Source organism: Ammospiza nelsoni, chromosome 3 (assembly GCF_027579445.1).
Source record: "Ammospiza nelsoni isolate bAmmNel1 chromosome 3, bAmmNel1.pri, whole genome shotgun sequence".
Classification (NCBI taxonomy): domain Eukaryota; kingdom Metazoa; phylum Chordata; class Aves; order Passeriformes; family Passerellidae; genus Ammospiza; species Ammospiza nelsoni.
Window position 1 is genome coordinate 77,339,154 of NC_080635.1, and position 25,389 is coordinate 77,364,542.

The 25,389-nt window shown below is 36.3% G+C and overlaps 1 protein-coding gene across 1 annotated transcript in view; it reads left to right on the top strand.

Moving 5' to 3' along the window:
• The window catches only part of NBAS (NBAS subunit of NRZ tethering complex), a 160,851-nt gene that overhangs the window by 39,639 nt on the left and 95,823 nt on the right, over window positions 1-25,389 (top strand). Inside the window, exons 22-32 of the mRNA XM_059468667.1 lie at window positions 4,433-4,516; window positions 4,941-5,094; window positions 6,445-6,630; window positions 7,646-7,819; window positions 8,773-8,906; window positions 9,643-9,705; window positions 10,436-10,558; window positions 12,043-12,145; window positions 14,376-14,599; window positions 16,909-17,021; window positions 19,517-19,630. Of these exons, the coding sequence (XP_059324650.1) occupies window positions 4,433-4,516; window positions 4,941-5,094; window positions 6,445-6,630; window positions 7,646-7,819; window positions 8,773-8,906; window positions 9,643-9,705; window positions 10,436-10,558; window positions 12,043-12,145; window positions 14,376-14,599; window positions 16,909-17,021; window positions 19,517-19,630 (1,472 nt within the window). The remainder of the gene's footprint in view (window positions 1-4,432; window positions 4,517-4,940; window positions 5,095-6,444; window positions 6,631-7,645; window positions 7,820-8,772; window positions 8,907-9,642; window positions 9,706-10,435; window positions 10,559-12,042; window positions 12,146-14,375; window positions 14,600-16,908; window positions 17,022-19,516; window positions 19,631-25,389) is intronic.

Below are 25,389 nucleotides of genomic sequence, written 5' to 3' on the forward strand. Positions count from 1 at the left end.
CCACCACATGTATGGCAAGTATGCTGGATGTGACAGCAAAATTATGAAGAATATGTTCAATGTGGTATTTGGCAGTGGACAGGCTTGGGTCACTAGAGTTTTCTTTAACTTCTTTCTTCTTTTTTTTTCTTTTTCTTTTTTTTTCCTTTCTAATTTCATATGGAGGGGATTGTAGCATTAGGGTTGTGTGTGTGTATTTTGAGATATTCTGGCTCCTTGTGATACAGATCTCATTCATGCAGGGGTGGTTTTAAATTTACATTATAAATATCTGTATTTGTTTATTTGTAGTAATTTTCTTTTCACATAATTTTTTAGTCTAAAGAGGAAAATGTTGAAGTTTAAATACCCATGAAATGTGTGCACCTCTTTCCTTACTATTTTGCATGACTTCTTTCTCTCAATAACAACCAAAGCAACCACTGGAAGAACACCTAAACCAAAGAAAATTTCTTCTGGGCTTCTGAGATTAGATAGCAAGATTTATTTGGGTGGGAAGCTCTTACTTAAGAGAGTCATAAAAGTGCAGGTGACTACTGGGAACAAGACTTTGCTTTCAGAGTAAATACAATAAGTGACATGTGCAGCAATTTTCTTAAGGAGTCTTGCTGTAATTATTTACTTACTGGCTAAGTAATTGCTCTACTGTCAGGTAAAGGCATCAGAGACTCTTGCAAAAGCCAGATTTTGGAAGAGAGGGGTAGGGGTATAGTTTGTGTTCTCTTTAGTGGAATGATGGAATAGGTTGTTTTGTAAAAGACTCTTAAGATCAAGTCCAGCTTCAAACCTAACACCACCAAGTTCACCTCTGAACTATGTTCTTAACTGCACTCCTCCATGTCTTCCAAATACCTTTCAGTGGTGGAGACTCGGCCAAGAGGCGAATGAGAAACTGACGGAGGGTCAGACCTTGTTTTACAGGTTCCTTGGTACTCTTTGGGCTGTTCTTAGTGGAGCTGTGGGTAGGAATGGGACTAAGGGAAGGGCAGGATCTAGTGCATGTTCTTTGCTTTTTGATTCTTCATCCTCTGAAACTGCTCAGGCCCTCAGGCTGCTTTTAGAACTTCTATTGCCAGCTGGTCCTTGCCAGAAGCTGAATATTTCTTGCCCTTGTAGTTTATAAAAAAATAATTGCTATTCTATTGTTTTACTAATAAAGAAATAATCTCAAATGGGCCTGTAGGACTTGACTACATCAAATAATTTTAACCAAGTACATTACAAATTTTGGGGACAGAATAATAGTTAAGACATTAGTTTGTAAGCTAATGTTGGAGGAAAAAGCTATCTGTAATGTGAAATTGGAATTGTTACCTGAAAATCTTCTCTTAATGTTATTCTCTCATAGTAGTTCTGGTACAGTTTTGCAGACACTTGAAACAGCTGCTGAAATGAAGCCCTTATCTGTTTGCTGTATAAAAACACCTTTTTTCCCATTAAGAAGATATGTTAATATTAAAAAACCCCACTTAATTCCTCCCAAAAGAATGACAATAATAAAACAACCCCAAACCAAGCCAACCAGCTGAAAAACCAAACAAGGCCTCTGTCACATGAAAACAGGAGGTCTCCTCAAACCCTTCATGTTTGATTAGTCTGAGACCCTCATGCTAGACCAGTCTGTCAGTGTCTCATTATGGAGACTCTTCATGGAGTGGTGCTAAGTGTGAGGGCAGTTCTGTGCCAAACAGAGACCCCTCCTGGGTCTGCACACCCTTATTCAAGTGAGTTCCCTGCTGCCAGTGGCTGACAGCCCCCTTGAAGGACTCAGGCTTGCAGGTTATGGAATAACACTCTTTATTAATAAAATTGTGACAGTTTAAGGTTCAAGGATTGCTGGTGATAGTATCTGACTGCAAAAACATATTCGAAGCAATATGCATCACATAATGTAGCTCTACTCCCTAACAAAAGTTAGCTCAAAGTTCTCGTTTGGTGTGTACAGAACATGGTTCTTACCCAGTGGACATTCCTGTGGGGGAGAAGACAGGTTCAGCCCATTGGCTGATCCCAGAAGTTGTGATGGAGTCTTTCCTGACTTCTCCCCATTCTTCTATACTATTCCTTTACATTTAAGGAAGAAATTAGTATAAAGGTATATACTTTTATACCTATGCAGTGCGGGTTGATTGTATCTTGGAGGCCGGGAATGTTGGGATGGGAATATGCACCAGTCCAAGGAGAGTATTTTTCCCATGGTTGATGATTCAACAGCAAGATATCTTCCTTTATCTCCTTTGGGTTTTAGCTGCTCTGGGATTTACCAGCTAAAAAGTACTGCTGAATTCCCTTCTCTACAAGGATTTCAGCAGAGCCTGGCCATGGTGTCTACACTCTGCTCCACCTTTCATTTAGGCCCCCTTGGCACCTATTGCACGGGGGAAATCAGGCACACTGACCTCATTCCATGCATAGAGGAGCAACTGCATTTTCCTCTATAATTTCCATGCTGTTACAGCTGTGTGTATAACTTTGCACTTTGCTTTAATTTTACCCCCAATCTTTTCCCCACCTTCACACTCCCTGCCTCCCCAAACAAAATAACCAGCCAGCCAACAAACGTTCCCTTCAAATGTCTTCTTAAGCTTACTGGGAATGAGAAAAAGTTTGCTAATATAAATTGTCTTAGACAAATTTTATTCTGCTTTCTTTTCTGTTAAATAGAACACAGAAAAGGAGAACATTATCATTGAAATATCAAGTCCTGCTAGTACTGTCTTGATTTTATATTTTGGAAGACATTATTAATCACACTTTGGCTTTTCTGGTATTTGACATTTCAGCTGATAAAGAAAATTTTTTCACTACAAGCTGGGCCTTCCATAATAACATTCTCAGGTATGACATTTGAAATATGACTGTATTAATTTAGTTTATGAAGTCAGTTTTAAACATTAAATTATGTTATTTAAGATTTAAACAACTACAGCACCCCTTATCCCCAAAATGTATTGGCTGATGATGAATCTTTCCAAAATAAGAAAGTTGCTTTATTCCTGTTTACACCATAAATGTTAGTTTGGAGTTTTCGTTATGAATTATTTTTTAATGATGTTGCTACATGGTCCAAAATTATAAAGACAGCCATAGAGTATCTTGTTCAGGCGAACTAGAATTGAAAGCAGGTGTTACTATAGCTCTGACACAGGAATTAGCAGTTTTCCATCCTCACTCCTTCATTTGTTTGACGCCTATAATCTGCAAACCTGTCTCTACCATTTTACTGTTGCATTACTACAGCATGTGTAATTTGGAGGGTTGGAATGACTGTGTTAAAACGTAATGTATTGCTTGCTAATGCACAGAGGAGGGAAAGAAAAGAGTGACCAGTGTTCTGGGTGAGATGTGTATGGGGCAGGGCAGTTTATGGGCATGCCTTGCTTTGTTCAGTGAGTTTAATGGCTGTTGCTAAACGAGATGGAGTTACTGATTTTTAGCTTATTGTTTCAACTCTTCCTGTATTGTGAAATTCATTTGTTGGTTGGAGTTCTGTTTATTTTTAAGGTACTGAGTTACAGTGCTGCTCTTCAAGGGATGAGAAGATTGAGTCAGTTGTTAGTTTATAAATAGAGCTGGCCTATGTAGTATAGCTGTTGCTGTTTATTTTCAGGGTGAGGGAAAAATGAATTAAATTTAAGATAGCGTATTGTTTCGGTATGCTGCGCCTCTAATGTCTCTACTTTGTACATGGTTTGTTTCCTATTTCTACAAGTGCCAGAACCCATAAAGTACTGCTCTTCCCCATTGGTTTATGTTCTGCATAGCTTGACATGGTTTTCTAGTGTTTTATGCTGCATAAACAGCTAGCCTTCTACACCAAGCCATAACTAATCATTCTAGTAATAATCCATGATGTTCTTAACCTGCATCTTAAACAGGTTTTATTCCCCTTCAACCTCAGTATTTAGAAGGTGTTTCATTGTAGAAACTTGTAGTCAGAAACTCAGATTAAACTTGAGATAAGCATAGCAGGACATATGTAGTTTCAGTATGAAGATTTGTGCTAAAATTTGAATGATTTTTTTTTTTCCAAGTTGTGAATATCATAGGTTTTTACTCATTTCAGTCTCTTGTGACAGCGTATGAAGTCAGAATACTTAGTGTGAAATGCTAAAAACTCTGAAAATGTATAATGAGTTTTTTCCTTTGTTTAAAGCATGGTCAGTAAGGAAATTTATTAATCTTTTTTATTTGCCCTTTAATGGTATAGGTAGAATATGGGTTTGTATGGATAACATGCAGGGAAAACCCATACTTCTAAAGCTGCACTAAGAAGTAATGAATCTTAAATAATTGATACTGTAATTGACTGACATGCCTTTTATGAATTCACTGAAATATTTTTTGTATGCTTTGTATTCCATTACTTGAGTGCCATAGAAAATTAAAAGGACATAAAATTATGTAAAGCTTCTCTTTTTTGTCATATCAGCTACAAGAAGGGGACATTGAAAATTCTTCCTTGGAATGAGCAGAAACATCGTGAAGAAGACTGGTGTGAAAAACAAGAATGCAGGTAAGTATATATAAAAGCAAAAATAGCAAGAATTTGTTTACTAATTCTTAAAATGTGGGAATTGACCCAGAAAGACCCACTATTTTTGTACACACTAACTTGTTTTTTCAGCTTTCTAAGGGACACTAACTGAGCCAAATGGAAAGCAGAGGTTGTGCAAACCTGGATCTTCAGTAGAGAGTGTTCTCTTTCACGATCTGTTGCATGTTTGAATTCTCTTACTAGTTCAGTAGAGAGGATTCTTTCTTTCATGATCTCTCTCCTGTTCAGAATCTTTTAGTAGTTCCTTTGCTGACAAAATCTAACACTCACTATTGTAGGTTGATCGTATAATTTTCTTTCAGAAGTTTTAGGAAAAAGACTGATGTTAAAAAAAAATAGGTAGATAAGTATATACTTAAACATATACTTATTTTTTTTAAAGGATGGTTATTGAACCGACTTTGCAAGATGAAGGCCAGTTTCTGTATGAAAAACAACCTGAGTTACTGAAGTACAGGACTACTGACCTTTCTGTAGATCTCGTCACAGATTGGTATTTGAGCAGAGCACAGGAAATTGAAGAATATGCAATGCAGGTGAGAATAGCAGTGAGGAAATGATGGCTGAGCAGCCTTTTTCAACAGAATCCTTAACAGTCTTATGCATATTAATAGGACACTTCTCCCTCAGTAATGTACACTCTGTCTCAACTTGATTATGGCTTTTGAAGTACTTGTTTTTTCTTCTGCAGTGTACTTAGGCTTGTTCTAAAGTTTACTCAGCCAAATTAATCCATAGAAATAAATAAGGAAGCCACTAGATTCTGGTTTACCATAGCAGACAGTAGCTCTTTTGTAATCCATGAAAAGTGTTTCCCATTGCATTTTATGTTTGCAATTGAGGGAGGGAAAGTTGTGCACAGCATGTTGGGAATGTGTTTTATGACCTGTCACACGCTGCTGTGTTGTGTATATTGATACATGCCTGTCACACATGTCACTCTCATGTCAGTAAATGGTACTGTCATGATTTCTTCCTGGCAGTTTTTTGTGTTTCTATGGGACTACTATGCAGCTTATTTCTGCTTGATTTTCTTTAAATGTTAAAAGTGTTTGAAGCTCTGTTGCACATAAGAACAGAGCTCATCACTCGTGTGCTCTGGTATTTTATTGCTTCTCAAGCCAATTTAGCTGCATGAAAAGGAGGGTGACTGAAAGTATCACTATAGGTTAGTTCTGATTATTGGGTTCTTCTGTTCCACAAGTCTGCACTCTACCAGGGCTCTTTTTAATCATGGTTGCCTATGATCTTAACAACCAATCAGTGGGTATGGAAATGAAAGCAACTTCTAAGGATCAGTTAAATTATATAACATACAAATTACATTGCATTCTGCTCTTCAAGACTTATGTCTGCCTTGCTGAATATTTACAGCCAGTATTGTGTCCTTTGAAATCAAAACAGAACCTTTCATATGAAGGTAGTTTCAGTCACTGGAGAAAGACTGTCATTGTTTTTCGTGATGTAAAATGCAACAATTAAAATTACTAAATCATGGTCAGCTAGAAAAGTCATATTGCACATCAATTACCTGATTGTCTTAGTTTAGAGCAATCCTTCATATTCCATATGCTGAGATGAGCTGTGTAATCTCCAGAAGGACTAATGTTCTAATTTACATGTCTCTATATGGTGGTTGGTTAAATGCATGCATCTTGGTTAAAAAGATCTAGCAATATCATCCCCTAAGATTAAGCATTTTGTGTGCCCTTCATAAAGCTGAGAAGGGAAATCCATTTAGGAATATGCAGTCCACAAAAACTTCTAGGAACTTCAAATTACCTATTAAGCAACAGGGGAATAAAATAGATGTACAGAAAGGACTCAGATTGAAGGTGGTGTTTGGCAAACAGTTGTACAGCAGTGTTTTTTGAATTATTTTTCAGGTTGACTGTGCTCTGTCCCTTGTTCGTCTTGGCATGGAGAGGAACATTCCTGGTCTGCAGGTGCTTTGTGACAATCTGATCACCCTTGAGACAGTGGTTTATGAGACTGATGGTGATCGAACTTTGACTTTGAAGGAACTTTTAGAGATGAAGGACATTGAGAAGCTGAGACTGTTGATGAAGAATGTAAGTATTTTCAATAAATCAATAAGTATACCTTGAAATCCAGTAACTCAGATTACCCTGGATCCTTTGTATATAAAGATGCTCATCTTTCTGGTGAACTTCCATCTATAATTCAGTAAAAATTCTAAATTTTCAGTCTTTTTTTTTTTTTTTGGTAGTAGGGTTTATTTCTTTTCCTTTCTAAAAAAAAGCTAAATTTGCTCAGTTTTCTCAAAGACCCACTTTATCCCTGGCTGAGGACTCAATGTTAATAAATCCTACTTGGAAAGCTTGCCTTTTCATTGGCCTATTTTTTTAAGGATCTTCAGTGTAGCTCTTGATGATGCTGCAAATACAACATTGAATGTGTTGCTTGGATGTTTCTTGGTGTCTTTAAATATTATCATGAAATTTTTATATTTGCCTCTGCACCAGATGTGTGGTTTTTGTCTCTGTACTGAGCTTGAGCATGGAATTTCAGAATAGAAAAAGACCTCTTGGAAGGGTTGCAAAATAGCTAGAGATGGAACAGGGATCTGAAATTCAGTTGAAGAACACATAAGCACCAGAGGAAAATAGGAAAGTACTCAGAAATTAAATATAACTCTTTGTTGTTTTGTTGTTTTTTTTTTTTTTGGGGGGGGGGAGTGGTTTGGTCTTCTGTTGTTTATTTGGTTTTGGTTTTGGATTTATGTAGCCACTCATGACTTGTTTTTCTATTTTGCATTCTTGTGAATTGCAGAAGGCAGTGCTACTCTGACATGCTTGCATGGTCTTTTACTCATTCTGAAGCTTCAGGAGGAAGGCAGGCTTTCCTCACATAATGGCCTTTCTTCCTGTTCTGCTCAGTTTCCCCAAGCCATTGGGTAGCAGGAAGATTGTTTCAGTGTTTCATGATGTAGTAATCTGTTTGTGATAGGTGAAGATAACTGTTTCAGTTATATTGATCAAAAAAAGTTCCATTTGTTTTTTGCATTTCCTGCTTGTTTTGGACCTGTTCTTAGATTTCCTCTCTGTAACTCTTTGTGCTTTCCAGTCTTCAGATGAAAAATATGTGAAGAATGTTTATCAGTGGATGATCCCTTTCCTCCACCGCTGTGAAAACCAGTCCCCTGGTCTTGCAAATACCCTTTTTAAAGAATACTTAGTAACATTGGCAAAGGAGGACTTGACTCTACCTCTGAAGATATTTCAGAATTCAAAGCCTGATGTAAGTAAAGAGCTCTGCTGATGATTCTACTAGTTTCTTTGGAAATTCTTGTCCTGGAGAGATGAATTCAGAAATAGTTAGTTCATCTAAGTCAGATCATCCTTCTAATCTTTCTCATTTTCTTGGACCCAAGATTTGTTATGTTTTGAAAATATAGAAAGGTTTTGCCATAAATTATAATGCAGCTAAACTGTCTTTGATGAGACTGTCAAACTAATGTAATAATGATTCTAGCCTAGTAGAATAAAAATTATTGAATTGATTCTTCTTCTAAGCAATTTCCTGGTGACCTGTTTGAAGTAAATTCTTGGCATATTTCCTTTATAAAAAGTGGATATGAAAGAGTTTAATGATGTCACTTTTTTTCTTGAGGAATTTTACTAGGAGTAGATTTCAAGTTACTTCCCCCTCTCCTGCCTTCCACAGCAAATGTAAAGAATAAAGTGGGGGCCATTAGAATTGAGGTGAGAGATGAATGAGTAAGGGTTGAAGTTGCCTTCTGTGTGAGTGTTTCATGCTATTTCTTTGGCATAAATAATTATTCCAGAGCACACATGCACATATTTGCATGCTATTGCAATGAGTGTATGGACAGAAATCAGCCAGCAAAGCACAACCACAGCTATTTTATGTATGTTGGTACTGTTGTACGTATTAAGTAAGTCTGACAAATGTTTGCAGCAGTTGCCTTCCTCTGTCCTGCACCCTTTCCACTTCTCAAATTCAGAAAGGGTATAATGGCATACCACTGTTCTTTCAAGTGTCTGCACTGCAGAAAACTAGCCAAGATAAGTTTCTGGTTGTGACTTTACCAGTTTGTTAGCAAGAGACCTTCTAATTGCACCTAAGACAATTTATTTACTCGGAGTACACGTATTTTTATATTGAAAAGAAAATTAACTGTTCAATTAGAAGCAAGAAATAAAAACCAGTTTACATTCTTTTCTTGTTAGTGTCAGCCAAAAATTATTCCTGATCAGGACCAGCTTATGATTACGGCGTTGGAGTGTATTTACAGCTGTGAGCGAGATGACCAGCTCTCTCTCTGTTATGATATTTTGGAATGCCTTCCACAAAGAGGATATGGGTAAACATTTTCAGCTAGTTATTTGTAAATATTTTAGAAATATTAAATATGGATGTTAATTAATGCTTTAAAAAGGGTTGTTAAATTACTAAAGGATAGACAGAGTTACTGGAATATTCTGATCACCTCTGAGTAGCTGTGACTGTAATGTGTGTATCTATAGACTTCTGCTGTGTGCATATTCTACCAGTTACTGCAGCAAAACAAAGGTTAAAGTAGCAGCCTAGACCAAGGCTTCTGTATTGTTTCTTAGACTTTTACAGTCTGATGAATTGAGACCAAATTTTAGTGCTGCCTTACTGGTTTTGTTACAATCGTGGCATCTTGCACTTAACTTAAAAGCAGCAATACGTCCCTGTGAGAGAGGGGAGATAGAAAAACCTATTGAGGGACAAGTAATGCTCAAGAAAGGGAAAGCTTGAAGAGGAGAGATCCTGTGATCTGTGAGGTGCAAACTATTCTTCCAGTATCTTTTACATGAAGGAAGAGAGAGCCTGAGAAAAGTCTAAGGAAGAAGGAAGACCTTTGCTCTTGGGAGACTGAGGGGGACCCTCTAGATTTTAATTGTCTTTACAGCAAGTAGCCCAACAGTTTTAATATTTACAGGTAAACATATATTTGATTTTAATCCAGGAGTCAGACTGCTTATCTTCATATCTATGTAATACGAATTACAAGAGGAAATGATAAGGAGTATGTGTATATGTATATATTTAATTGTGTGATATCATTGCAGGCCTGAAACAGATAAAACTAAAACTCTTCATGATGAAGTAGACGAACTGGAACAAATTCTTAGGTATTTAATTTTGCTAAAATAAATAGTGTATTCTTACAGAAATCACTAGGCATAGCCAGGAACTCTTTATGATAAGAAACCGGAAAAAATACTTACCTTTTTTTTTAATGCTGTCAACAAGGTGATCTGGTTTTTATATTTGGAACATAGATATTTTGAGTGGTTATATCTATTTGACTGTTATACATCTCTGAGATACTTTTCTTGGAATAAAAGGTTGGGGGGTTGTGTTTTGTTTTGTCCATTTTCTTGGGGTTTTTTTGTGGGGGGCTTTGTTGGGGATTATTTTGTTTGATTTGGGGTATTTTGTTTGTTTTATTTTGGTGGGTTTTTTTTTTTGTTGGGAGCTTTGTTGGGGATATTTTTTAATTTGTTTGGTTGGGGATTTTTTATTTAGCTTGTTTTATTTTTGGTGGGGTGTTTTTGGTGAGGAGGAAAAGGGTAACCTGAGGTATTTGTTTTGGTCTTGATACTTTATAATGCTTTGAGTGATTAAAGACTAAAACTGTGAAGGTGTGTCATCAAGTATTGGTGGTATATGTTTACCATCCAGTAGTAGTAATATATTTTAAAAAACGTAGGTGATGTTACTGTGGCTAGTTGATACTGTAAGGGATTTTTTGGGACTGTTTGCATTTGCAGTGCATGTTTTGAGAGCTTTCAGAGTGCTGCTGCTGCAGCAGTAGCTGCTCAGCTCTGCAGGGCTCTGAAGGGCTGGCTGTGTTTGCAGCGTGGCGGAGCTGCTGGAGAAGCACGGCCTGCAGAAGCCGGTTTCCTTTGTGAAGGACACCAAGGACAGCGCCGAGGAGGCTCGGAAGCTGATGGTCAGGCTGACCAGGCACACAGGGCGCAAGTTAGTATTCCAGGGGGACTGGGCGAGAGCAGGGGAAGGCGCTGAGGTAACAGAGCCTGCCTGCCTGCTTCCTGGCAGCAGGGAGCTGTGGTGTTCACCCTGCAGGCAGTGTACATAAACACTTTTGTTGAGCTGGTGATTAATGTGATTAGTGTTTTGGCTGCATTCTCCACAGTCAAAAATCTCTGCCTGCCTTCAAACCTGCTTTAGTATGTTCATGTGCAAGTAAACAAGCTTAAAATGCATACTGGCTGCAAAATACTGCAGGATGATGAACTGTGAAAGTTAACATGTTGTAAAGAAGATCCTTTAAGACCTTTAGAATTTTATTGAGAGTGTAGGATTTGTAAAATAATTCTTTGGTTTTTTTGGCATGTTTTCTTGGAATCCTTGTAATAGGGTAATTTATTGATTTTAGGTATTGATTCTACCAGTAGAATATATTCCCCGTGTAATTTTTCAGTTTGTCTAGTTTGACTCATCTTTCATTTAACTTATCTTTCAAATGCATATGAATTGTTAAATGGCTTTTGGTATAAGCAGGTAAAACTTTTGAATCATGGAAAACCAGGCATAACTGTGGGTGATTTGTCTTTCTTATTTAAAGGAAATATGCACAACAGTTTTCCGTGATGGTAGAGTGTTACTTATATTTTTAGTAGTTTGAAAGCTTTTTAAGACCTTTAGAAACTTCACTTTAGAAAGATCAAGACAATGCCTCTGTAGGAAAAATGTTGATTTTTCCACTACTGTTGGAGACCCTTTGTTTTGCCAAAGTAAAAGCTAATGCCACATGAGAAAATCACTGTTAGCTGGAACTAGCTCATGCAATTTAAAAAGGTCTTTTTTTTAATCTGAAAGGCTCACGATAATGTCAAAAAACATTCATAGTGTTTTTACTGGTAAAAGTTTTGGTAGAGCACAAGAAGTTTAAGCTTTGTGGATAAGCAGAGATTCATAGATCCAGAGGGTCAGAAACCTGAATACCACTAAATTTTAAGAAACAAGATCGAGTTGCAGCTTCATTCTCCTGTGATTGCATGCCATTGATTAGTCCTTTGAGATTGCCTACAATGAACAGCAGTTTAATGAGCCTCAGTTGCTGTTACAGACTTGGTTTTGCCCTGCAGTTCCCAGATCAGCAGGAAGATAACACTCCCAACTTCCTGATGTATTGTGGAACATTATCAATACCTACTTGGGAGATTTTGAGAAAGATGGCTTAAATCCCTGTCTTATCCCACAAAAAAAAAAAAAAAGAACTTTGAGTATTGCATTGTTTTCAAACCATTTTATCTCACAGATACTGTTTTAATATTCATTAACATTAAAAGCCTTCTGTCTTTGAATCACTTCTGGTTAAAACTCGAATTAAATATTGAAATAAAGTTCAGAAAACTTATATTTTTGGTGATGGAAATCTACTGCTTTTCTTTGAGGCTGTATTGGAGAAGCGAGTATTTAATTTTAAAAAATGTTTGTAGGCAACCGTCCGTTGGTGAGGCGCAGTGGAAGGAATTGCTCCAGGATATGTTGGACATGCAACAGAAAGTGTATAGGTGCTTACATTCAGATACTTGCTATGAGGTGAGTTTTTTGTCTTCTTACTGGCTTATGTCCCAAGTAAGCTACATGTTCTTATTTCATATTGTTGTTCACATGTTTAAATACATTTTTCTGTGTTATTACTTGGTTGCCTACTGCCTTTTTTTCCCCAGTATTTTATTTAAGTAAAAAATTTCTGGTGTTTATTAATTTTATCTAAAGCTCCTCTAATAAATACTGTGTATATCTTTTATTAAAATTCAACTTTTTCAAAAGTTGAGTCAACTTTGTGAGATTTTCTTACATAGTCTGTAATTCTGCGTACAAATGTATTTAGCAATAAACACTCCAGACTAATGAAAATAAAATGTTATCTTCACTCAAGCATTTCTTAAACATGGAGTTTTGGTTTGATGATATTATCCAAGATCATTATAGGATTATGGACTTTCTGCTGCTTGCAATTGAAGTAAAATTTTGTGAGATGAGAAATTTAATTTGAATGAAGGTAAAAACCCTTGCATGTGCATAAAGTCCAAACCAATGTCAGTATATGCAAAAGATTGCTGTTAGACAGATGTAGAATTTGCTGTGACATATATTATTAATTTACATTTTCACTTCAATGTACTGCAATTTATTACAGATGCATTAGTATGTCACCTATAATTAGTGTTTATATCAATAGAGAAGCAGGTTTTATTGCAATTTACAGAATTAGTTGCTTATGTCTACCCCTCTGATTAGCTCTTAGGAGAAGTTTTAAAAGCAAATCAGAAAAAAAAAAGAAGGAAAAAGACAATGCTATTCAACTTCTATATAAGAAAAATCACTCCTTTTCTGTAGTTGCACGGCTAGAAAAACTGCAACATGTTTAATAGCCATGTTTTTTTGGTGGGCTACAATTTAGGGTACTTGAATTTTTTTGTAAGTGCATGTTAAGAAATTGTAATACTAGAGCACTCTGCAAATAAGGCATTTGCTTTACTCAGATCTTAATGTAATTTTTCTATTACCATTATTTTTTAACTCTGAAACATGATTAAAAAAGAAACACAATGATGTGTTTTGGAAAAAATATTATGTAGGAGTGCTGAAAATGCTTTGCAATGTAGTGCTGTCATATGCAATTATACTTTGATGAGTTCAAAATTGATAAATTGGTGAGGCAGTAAGGATTTGCAATCCCATGTGATGCCTGCTTGCTCTCTTCTTTTTCCATGCATAGTGAATTCTGTCTTTTTGGCTTCATAAATTTTGAGAGAGGTGAATGTTCTGTGTGTGATCTTTGAGGGGGAAGAGTCAGCTATGGTATTTTGCATCTCTTGCTGTTCCTTGAGGGTTGGTATGTTGTGAAATGGAAGATAATCCACTTGTGTGATGTTCTTGAAGAACCACTGAATTGTTTTCCTTTCCCAGAGCATGAGATGGTTTGGAGAGGGTCTTCCTAGACAAGAAGTATCTTGAAATAAAGTGTGATTGGATAGAGTGCTAAATAGTCTCCTTCATGCCCTTTTTCAATGAAAGATTGGACCAGATGATCTTTTGAGATCCCTTCCAACCTTGGCTCTACGGTTCATTTATCCTCTTGAATTTGTTACAAACTTTTAAACCTTTGATAAAGGCCATATTGCTGCAGCTGTGGTATTTCTGAAATGATTACATTTTTTATGTTCCTTTTCATTAACACAGTAATGACAGTACTCAAGAAAAAAACAATTTTTTTAAGGAATTGAGGTTGAGTGTCTTAAATTGGGCAAAATTTCTACCTCTAAATCAGGTGTTTTGTGGCAGATGCTGCATTATATGAGTTTGCATTCTTTGAAGATAGTCTTGATTGAAATTTAAAGAACAGCTTATATACTCAGTTCTTAATAAATTTAATTAGTTTAGGAATACAAAATTTCTTCTTTTACATTGTTGGTTTTAAGTTCTTAATAATGAACTGCCCTTTCAGATTCTTACATTGTATTAATACCTGAGAATGTAGGTATATCTTGGTGTCTTAAGTCACACTGTAAAAAGACAATTGATTTTTTTTTTTTTTTTTTTTACTTCCAGCAAATAGAAACTAGTTACTAGTTAATTTTATCTTTACTTAAGTGCATTGTAGAAGTACTTCCCTTGGTAGAAGTTAGATTTTCTGCTTGGACTGAATATATTCTTTTGATTCAAATATCCTTGTATTCAAAGGGGTTAATGCCATACAATACAGATGCCAAATTGAAGCTACTGCTCCTGCAGATTTTTCAATTACTGTTCTTTCTTTTAGATATTCACCGAAAGTCTCCTGTGCTCAAGCAGTGTTGACAATATCCACCTGGCTGGGCAAATGATGCACTGCAGTGTTTGGTCAGTGGATCTACCAAGTTCATCAAAAGGGAGGCCACAGTACCGAGTCAGCTATGCCAGAAGCATTGAACTGGTTTTGGCTGCTGGTAGAGAATATTTCAATTCTTCAACCAGTTTGACTGATAGCTGTATGGAATTGGCCAGGTACCTTTACAACCATCCTATGCATAAACACAACTGATGAAATGTTGTCATAGCATTATTTGCTAGTATCACTCCCCCACCCAGTCTTCTGTTGGAAATGTTTTTCATAAGCAGGCTCTGAAAATACAGAGTAGTGTTGCTTTTCATGCAAAGAGTTTAAAGACCCCTTTAATGCCTAAGGGTTCTGTGACCAGCTTTTCTCTTAAGGTTTTATGGTGATAGTTCAAAATACATTTAGCTGAAATACTTGCTGTGAATGTGTGACCCTGTGTTTATTCTGTTTAATAACATGTTTTGGTTCTCCTCTGATTTACCTTCAATCAATTGTTTCATGGTAACTTAACTTGAGTTTCTGTGAGTGATTATTGTGTGTAGGTCTCCTAGTAGCCTTTGTGTATGAGTTGGTTTAGGTAGAATGTATTTACAGAATCACTAGGGTGGAAGAGGCCTTTAAGATCATCAAGTCCAACCCATGCCCTAACACCTCAGCTAAACCATGGCACTGAGTGCCACATCCAATTTTTTTTTAAACACATCCAGGGATGGTGACTCTGCCACCTCCCCAGGCAGACAATTCCAGCTTCTCTGTAGTTCTTCTATTCCACTCCTATTTTAATATTGAGCCTGAAGTATTTGTCAATATGCCTGAAAAATCTGCTGGATTCAGATGGGATTTTCAGCTAACATGCAATTTTGTTTTTGATTTAAAATGTTTATTAATTAATGAGTGGAGAAAAAATAGGGCAGGCTGGACAAATCAAATATTTTCCTAATCTAATGTGTATGGTGATTTTAGCCATATAAAATGAGATGACTTGCCATTTGGACGAGCTCAAGACATGAAGCTCATAATGCTCATGAAGTTCAGCAAGAACAAGTGCCGGTGCTGCAGCAGGATCTGGGCAACCCCTGGTGTCACTCCAGGCTGGAGGATGAACAGATCAGAGCAGCCTGGCTGAGAAGGACTTGGGGGTGCTGTGGGTGGGAGGCTGGACATCACCCAGCCATGTGCCCTTGCAGCCCAGAAAGCCAAATGTGCCCTGGGCTGCATCCAGAGCAGCGTGGGCAGCAGGGGAGGGAGGGGATTCTGCCCCTCTGCTCTGCCCTGCCCTGGTGAGACCCCACCTGCAGGGCTGCACCCAGCCCTGGGTTCCCAGCATGGGGAGGACATGGACCTGTTGGAGTGAATTCAGAGGGATGAAGCACTCCTGTGAGGAAAATCTGAGGCATTTGGGGTTTGTTCAGCCTGGAAAAGAGAAGGCCCTGGGATGACCTAAATACCAGTACCTGAAGGAAGCCTGCAAGAAAGACAGACTTCTAACAAAGGCATGTAGTGGGACAAGAGGAAATGGCTTCAGGATGGAGGAGACTAGGTTTAATTTAGATGTTTAAAAACATACTGTGAGGGTGATGAGGCACTAGGACAGATTCTCCCCAGAATTTGTGGATTCTCCATCTCTGAAAGTGTTCAAGCAGCTCTTGAGCAACCTGGTCTAGTGGGAGGTGTCTGTGCCCATGGCAGGGGATTTGGAACTAGATGATGTTTAAAGTCCCTTCCAACCTGTGGCCAGTCTATGATTCTGTGATTTTACATGTTCATTTTCTTTGTTCAATGTGCATTAGTAAAACTACATGTGACTACACTGTACCAGAATGCAGCTTGTATTTAAAAAAAACTATCTAAAAGCTTATTGCAAGAATATATTATTCATATGATTTAAAAACTCTATTTAGAATAATGTGCTCTTAATAATTTCATGCATTAATTCATCCTCAGAGGAATTTAGTGGGGTTTTTGTTATTTTTTTAATAAGCTTTGTTTTATTTTCTGTACCTAGTTGAGGAAACTGAATTTGTGACAATGACTCTTAGTGTTTCACTTCTGTTAATTTTTTACAGTGTTTTGCTTTTATAACTTCTACTATATGGCAATACCAAAACACTATAGTGGTAGAAGAAATATTTCCCAAAATAATTATGTATTTAAGTACATAAACCTTCAACATCATCTGTAAATTCATTGCAGATCTAAATTCAGGAGGGTTTAGGGGATGTGCTTATAACAACCAGTAGAAGGCTATGCCAAAATAGAAATTCATTAAAACATTTAGCCAGCTATAAGAGATGAACTGTATCAAACACCTCACATGTGCATTACAAAAGCACTTAGTATTCTGACATTTCATAAGCACATTTAATTTCTGCTGGTGGTTGTTTTGTTTTATTTTACTCACCAGTTAACTTCTCCCACAAGTTTAATTTAAAATGTTTTCCTCAGACTTCAGAAAAATGTGTTTGTTCTTATTTAGGTGTTGTCTGCAACTTATTGAAGACAGTCCAAGTGCTGTTCAGGAGGAGTTGGACCTCATTCGTGCTCTGGGTTACCTGGAAGAGTTTGGTGTGAAAATATTACCGCTGCAAGGTACTGCTTAATTTTATTCTTCATATGATTACTTGAATTATAGGCATAAATATGCATGAGAAATAGTTACTATTACATAAGTGTGCTATGATTAAAATAAAGAGTCCATATACTGCCTCCAAGCAGTGTACAGGCACATAGAAAAACTATATTTTTAATAGAATTTTTTAGCTTGTGAGGTAAGAAAAATATTTGCATATGGTGTCTTTGTTTTTTTGACTTTTAGCACAACTTTAAAATAGAATATCAAGTACATGAAACTCCTGGTGATTGAACAGAAATTGAGCTCATTTTTTATTTACCAAATAATCTGCACTTGGCTGTGTGCTTTAAAATAACAGGTATGAGAGAAGTACTTCTTGTCAGGCAGTTTTCATGTCTCCACTGGGTTGTTTCATTGTGAAGTATATAAAACCCAATGACAGTGGAAGTGAACTTTTGCAAGGTATTTCTTCTGATTCTGTGCTAAAACGAAATCTTTTGTAGCTCCAACTGCAGTGGAACAGAAAGGTGTTGGACAAAGGTTGGAAAGAAGTTATGATTATGTACAATGAAATTGCATGAACCCTACTCATGGAACTGGCAGAGATGAGCACTAAGACATGAGATGTGCTGATGATAATGTTTTACTTCTGGCATTGTGCAGAGAAATACTGGGATTTATGGAAAGCACTTCTGGTACTTTCCATATCATGGAAAATGAAGTAGATGTTGTCAGCAGCAGTTGTTACATTACTTGGTGCTCCCTTTTTGTTCTCTTTTCTTCCAAGTATTTATTCAAGTGAATTGATGCTCCAGATGTTATAATCAGAAATATTAACATTTCTGGACTGAGAGTGTCTGATTTTTAGATCTTGCAGTATTGGTCTGTTGATTTCTAGAGCAAAATTATTTTTCAGTCTGTTTGTTCAGCCTGTAAAAGGGTACATGTATTTTCTTCAACTTGTTTTGATGTGGACACGGAGATATCATTTAAAAAAAGTAGTGACATAATGCTGCATTAACAGAATGTGTAATACAACTGATCTAGATTAATTAGAATATGTGAAATCATGCATGTAATTTCATTAATGATCCTGACATCCTTGCTTCAGTATCTTTCATGTAAATCAAATTAATCTAATAAGATTAAAATCATGTTTTCAAGTTTTAATGAAAGCCTTTAAATGATCTGTTACTTTGACAGAATGTCATTAAAGTAGCACTAAGGATCAGCTGCAGCAATAGTCTTTTAGCAATAGACTTTTGTTTGCAGTTCTGTGTTTAGTTGTCTGTAGATCTTCCCCCACTTCTATTTTAGCAAAGTTAACAGTTTAAGTTTATGGACTATCATTATGCTATGTTGTAATAAAATCGGGTTTGAAGACTCAGTATTAAAATAAAATGTGAAGACAAGTTCATCTTTAAGTGCTTGACCCACAGTATTATATCAGATTACTTTTAGTTATATAATGTATTAAAAATTCCTGCTTAAATAATCAGTGACTGAAAACATTTTCCTGATGAATACTAATATATGCCTGTGATAGAATATTAAAAATGAAACTAAAAAGATGACCTTTTCCTGCTCTTCCATTCTTATTCAGTTTAGTCTAATTTCCAGAATTAACAGTTTTCATTATATTAATATGTCTTTGCTCTTATTTAGAGGCCTAATATCCTGTTTTAAGCCCAATATGCTAATGCAGAGTTTATCCCCATGCAGCCATTCACTCTTACTGAGTGTTAAGTGGGATATCTGCGTGCTGTTCCTCTGTGTTCTGAGAACTTGCATAGTATGAAAGCATCACCTTTTAGAGCAACAGCCTGAAGTTAGCCACCCACTAATGAGCTAAATAGAGCACTTGAATCAGTTAATGATATTAAATTATGCAGTTAAAATAGTTGTTTAATTCTTGGTATATTTTTTTAAACACAGTACTGATTATAAGCTGCTCAGGATATGGTTGAAAGAACCTTGTGATTTGCAAGCTATCCTTCCACTTCCTCAGGAAATTTTAAAGTAAATTAAAAAGAGCTGAAGCGTTTGCTAATGACAGTTCTTTCAGTCTGTATGATGTATCTTGTCCATGCTAAATAAATGAAATCTTAGTTGCAACATTCTAAATAAAAGTTAATGCCTGTATTAGCAGTTTAACGGGATATTGCAAAAATTATAATTAAAAAAAAAGTATAAAAGTATATCAGTTAATTGTACACATTTTAAAAGAGTGAATGTGAAAACATGAAACAAAATAGAGTTTCCATTCAGGTCAGTTCTCTCTTTTTGCTCCCTTCACAGCCTGACTTGCTAATGATTGGAGCTGGATATCCTGTGGTGTTATTTTAACTTTTCTGTTTACAGGTATAATTGAGGATCTGCATGCAAGCAGCTTTGAGCTAGTTTTCAGATTGTGTTTGCATTCTTGTATTCCCCAGCAGTCCTTCTGCCCTGAGCAGGAACACAGCAGTCAAGTTCATTTGTGCAGTCTCTAAACCAGTTCTCCTTTCAACAGTGCGCTTGTGCTCCGATCGACTCAGTCTCATCAAGGACTGTCTGGCTCAGATGTCAACAAACTATAAACAGCCTGCTAAGCTCCTGGGACTGGCAAACCTGCTGAGGGTTGCAGGTAAGCTGTGCTAGTAAGACACTGAACTGCAGTGCAATGAACGTTCATGTTGTGCTTTAGGGTATTTTAGGTGATGGGTAGAATATGAATTCAAAGATACCACTAAAAAGTCACCTGGAAGAGCAGTCATTGGGGAGGAATGAAGCATTTCACATGAGTGGAATATTTCATCTGTAAAACAGCTGAAATGATCAGCTGCTGTATTCTGCTAATACCTGAAATAAAAAAATGCCTTATCCAATCTAGAGTTGGAGTAAAGGCTGATTTCAGATTGGAGGAGTTGTGGCTGAGAATATCTTGTTTTACAGTTAATTGGTAGGGAATTTACTGAAATTACTGTGACTGCTATTACCTCTATGAAAGAAGGTAGCCTGATTTAATAATAGTTTCATTTAAGATACAGGGGGAAAAATAATCTGTAAAGCATGAATTTTAGCTGTTACACTTCAGTCTAGGCTGCATGTATCTCCTTTGGGCACTAAAAATAATGCATTAAGTTGAGTATTCATTGGAAGAGCTTCAAAGATTGAATCCTGAGGATATTAAGGAAATTTTTTTATGGCCTACCCAAAGTATCTGCCTTTTGATTTTTTTTAATTTTGAAAAATACTTAATCAGTGTAGCTGTAAACACCATACTGCTGTATCTTTAGGCTGTAGAAATAGAATATAGAAATATAAAATATTTTATATTTTATGGCAGGGCATATAAAATCAATGCATTCCGGCTGTGTTACTAAAACATGCCTGGCTAATTCTTTTCTCCCTCTCTATTTGTTAAATCATTTCAGATTTTTTTCTCACGTTTTCATGAGGCTTAATACTGGCTATTTTTTGCATAGTATTATAAATAGGAAGGGAGATCCTTGCAACTGTTGTGTGAGGTTGAGAACAGAGGTATGGAAATTAGGCTGTTGACCTCCCAAGACACCTTGATTCTAAGGAAGGGAGTCACAGGAAACGTCCTCACTCTGGTCAGCACAGCATTGCTATGTGAACGGTGGAGGAGGGGGTGGGATGGTACCATGATGAGTAGCTGGATCCAATCTACATATTAAATATGTAATCCATAGAAAAACTTAAATGACAGTTGTAACTTCTTTTTCTTTGCTTGTAAGGCTTTTGGGAAAAAAAACAATTCTCCCTTGGTTCATATGACAAGATTACTGTACTGCACTTTCTTTCTCCTCTCTGCTTTGTCCTATGAACATGAAGTTAAAATTCATGAATTTTTCTTAATATTCTGGGTTCTTTGTGTTAATGCTGCTGATTTTTGTTTTACCTTCTTTTTAATTCTTAAGTAATTATCTTTGTGTGAAAGAAGGAAAACCAGTATCCAGAGACATTCTATAAAGCTTTGTCCAGTAGTGTTATCCTAGTGCCTTAGCTGTAGGATTTACAGTGCCCTGGTATGTGCCTTTGAAAAGAGATCAAACTCGTGGCTCCCATCTCCAGAGACTGAAAGATGGCAGTCCCTGCATAGTATGTAGAGAACTTTAGGGAATTTGTATAGAGTTCATTGATACACTAGTGTCCGTGTGCTAGTGTTACAATCACAGTGACAGCTACTGAATCACCACTGAAAAGAGAGATTTAAGATGTATTTAAAGCCAGATGATAAAATGGCCCCCCAGTTTTTCTCTTCCATGCACTTACCAGGCTAGAGAAAAGCAGAAGATGAATGTGTGAGATGGTAAATTTTTAAACAGGTGAATGATTTAAAAACTACTACTTACTCAACTGGTGACATATATACATAGGAAGTGTGGGGCTCTGACTTTAGTGGTTAATCTTGAGAGTAATGCTGATGGTTGCTCCTATGGTAAGTTGGGAATTTTGGTAGTAAAATTATATTTCAAGAGTGAGTAAGGAATACACTACTTAGACATTTTTCTCTTATGATAAATATACAAGTAACTTGGTCACTTTCAAAGTAATCTTTTGCTTATAGAATAACATTTATTTATCTCAAAGGAAAATGCAGCAAGACAACATTTTCAGTAGTGACTTTCTGTGGTGAGGGATGTGAGGTGTTTTTTAAATTTTGTTTTACATACGTAGTTGTAAGATTTTGTGATTAAAAGCCGTTTCACTGTCACTGAAGGATAACTAGTTGTATTGCTTATAATGGAAAGCTGTCATCTGTAGAGAACATTCATTTATGAGTAAGATACGGATTTGGTACAAGAATGTCATAGTTGTGAATTTTATTTAAACCGAATTTTTATAGGAGATGGTCTATTGAAAACAGATTTATTTAATTTTAAGAAACTCATTATTTTTTAAATATACTTGTTTGCTTGTTTTTCTGGATTTGGAAGCTGTAAATGGCATACCAGTGTTACTGCAAATTTTTTGTGTCTGGCTCTCTAGCCCACTGAAAAGTATCCACAGGATTAGCCAGTAGCATACAAAAGAAACATCATTGTCTTCGTTTCAAAGCATGCATGTAAATACAATATTTTCTCAGATTATTTAAGAAAGGCTGTAGAGCGTTACTCTTTGGTCCTTTGTATACCTCTAATGAGTGATGGAATAGGTAACCTTACACTGAATTTAAAGAGTCTTAGAATTTGAGTAACTAGGTTATTAATACCTTTCAGAACAGTTTTTAAGTGTAATGCTGGTATAGCCTTAATCATAGTCTGTAATGAGGAGCACTGTTTAATTTGATGGTAGAGATTAGAAACAGGATTTCTACAGGACATGTAGTAATGGTATTTATGTATCTGTCAACTTGTAATTTAAGTTACTGAGTTCCAGTGAGTTATTAATATTAATTAATACTATTAATACTGTTTTTAATATGATGAAGAGTTATATTAGGACTTGGTAGCTCTGTTGTGTGATAACAAACACTAGTATTATTCCACAAATTACTTTATAGACAAAAGGGCAGATCCTGCATACAGATTCTAAGATTTTTGAATTAGCATACTTTAAATTTAATATTAGAAAAGGTAAACCTTCCCTGCAGTTTTAATATGGGTAGTCTTTGTTTGCAGGTGTAAAACTACTGGGGAAGGATATCATGATTTCTAACAGCTTCTGATGAAAGCAAATGGTTTTGTTGAGATATTTTGGGATAGGTCTGGATTTTGAAAAAGAGGATTGAACTTTACACACTTAATGAAGAATTAGATAAAATGATGCCAGGTGAAAGATTTGAGATTTGTCCTTAATTGGTTTTCACTGCTTACACAATTACCCTGATCTATGAGCCACCTTTGCTCTGTAAGAAGTTCTGATTTTGTCCTCTGGAACATACTTACTGGTATTGGTTATGCTTGTTTGAAGTTGTAGGTCCCTTCTGTTCCAAATCCACTTTGTATTGTCTTGTGTTTTGTCTGTTCAGTGGAGAAATTTGTTTCAGTATTTTCCCCTCTTTGCTTCCCCTGCCACTCCACCCTGTATAATTACTGATTGGAAAGACCTGCTTGCTGCATCTGTCCATGTCTATGTAAATTTTTTATGTGTGTGTCCATATAGAGCATAAAGTATATGCTGTGTTTTATTATATGTAATAGATAGCCTATAAAATCTTAAGAACATACATATTTTAATTTAAATTTTAAAAGAATGCATTTCTGTGGATGCAAGGGTAGATTGCACAGAGTCATTATTAAGGAGCTTTGTGAAATATGTATTCTGAATACGGTTTGCTTTGAGAGCAACGCTGAAAATTAGTAATAGAATTTATATTCATATTTATCAAAGTTAAAATCTTGCTTAGGTAATGATATATCAGCTAACTTCTTAATTGCTTTAAAGTATTCAATTAATTACAGTGAACTCTACTTAAGCCTCATGTCACTACCTCTGTAAAGTAAGCCCACAACTGTTATCTTAATTTCACAGATGGGTAAAGTGAGTGAGGAAGAATGTGCTCAGCATGACAGCCGGAAAATCTGCACATGCTCAGGGAGCTGGAGCTGCTCTGTGTCTTGCAATCCTCACTTAATTTGTGCTCTTTGTTAAGAATGGGTGTGACAAATTCACTTTATGCAATTACTTGAGTAGATGTGTACAAAAAAAAAGAGAGGAAAAAAGCATCTGTATCAGAAATCAGGAGCATCCTCTCTACTCTTACTGTATGTCAAAAAGATCTACTGAGTGTTGGTCATTATTTCCTTTGTCAGACTCTCTAGAAATGTCTCCATTATTCCCTTTTCTCTGTAGTAAATTTATTTAATTTTAATATCCATAAGTGAATCTATTAGCTTTAAGCTTTGCTGAGATTCCTTAGTTAAAGCTTATTTTTGAAATCTGTTGTTCTTAACATTGACTTTCTTACATTTGGAATTAACAATGTAGATGGCTTCTGGTCTCCTAAATCTAGGTGACATGGTATTTCTGAAGTACAATGTTGATATCATTTGACTTCTAAGTTTTAATGGCATGATTTCATTCAGGATAATGTTATTTTATCCACTCAAAAATAGCATGCATCTTACCCAAGGTATTTCAGTAAGATTTTTTTTCATATAATCCAGATTGGATCCAAGCTTTTAAAAAGTATTTCAATATCTTTTATTTCTCAAGGAAAAAAATTGTATTGTTTCTGAGCTTTCATGTTTTTTATCTCGTTATTTTTATTATAACCTCAGAATCATCTAGGGAATCATCTAGGTTATCCCCTTCCACTTTCCAGTTTCTGAATTGGAGTCTGTCAGGTGTTACCATTAAGGCTTGAAGCAGAATTACTATGTAATATAATCAGGTCACAATTTGAAGAATTTTGTCATTCCTGTCTTGGTTTTAAGTCATGGATAGCTGTCAGTATGGCAAGGGAGACAATTTAGACTTTAAAACTTTTCCTTTTATGAAACTATTATTAAAATACCATCAAATTATGTGTTTACAAAGCTGAAGCAGTAAATTTTTCTATACCTGAATGGAAGATGATGACTAAACTGCAGCAGTGAGCATTATCAGTCACTGCATGGTTAATGAAAGGTGTGTGGGAAAGGTGTGTGGCTTCACTCAGGGATTCAAGGAGTAACACTGGAGCCAGTGATTGTTCTCTGCCATAACAGTGAGTGCCAAGGTAATGGAAGTGTTAGTGAGTTATCCTTTTATTTTTACACTTGTACTTTTTTAAAACATGCAGAGTTGTATTCTCCTGCATCAGAACTCCTTGGCTGAAACATTGGGGATGGGAGACCTGATACCATACAGCTGCTCAAGCACAGTTAAAGAAACCCTTCCTTGATCCAAATGTTCTTCCTTTCTTTCTTTCTTTCAGTACCACTCATTTTTAAGTGGGCATAAATAGCAGTGATTATTTTGCCTGAATTTGAGGGATAATAGTTTGATTGTTTCTCTTGACTTTGCTTTGTGTCTGCTACTTAGTCAGATGTCTCTGTAAGAAGTCAAGCTGTCAGGGTGAAGTGGGCATCAGGAGTGGCAAGTACGTGTCCCTCGCTTAGAGAAATGACAGTTCACATTTAGCTTGTGAGGATAGAAGCATCTCTTTGTCATCTGTAATTGCTTTTGCCCGAATGAGAGGTTCCCAGGTTCCAGAGGGCATAATTTTGCAACAGGAGAGCCTTGAATGTGATTAATTTGCAGCATTGAGTGCTGGCAGTATATTGAGCAGGAGGCTGGAAGATAAAATGATGGGAAGCTAACCTGTTCTCCCAGCTGAGTTAGTCGTGATGTGCAGGGATTAGGGGAGCCTTGATTGAGTTCAATAATTAGGGTAACTTCACTTGCCTGAATGTCATTGAAGTGCAACTGCTACAGCTTTCCTTTTGAGAA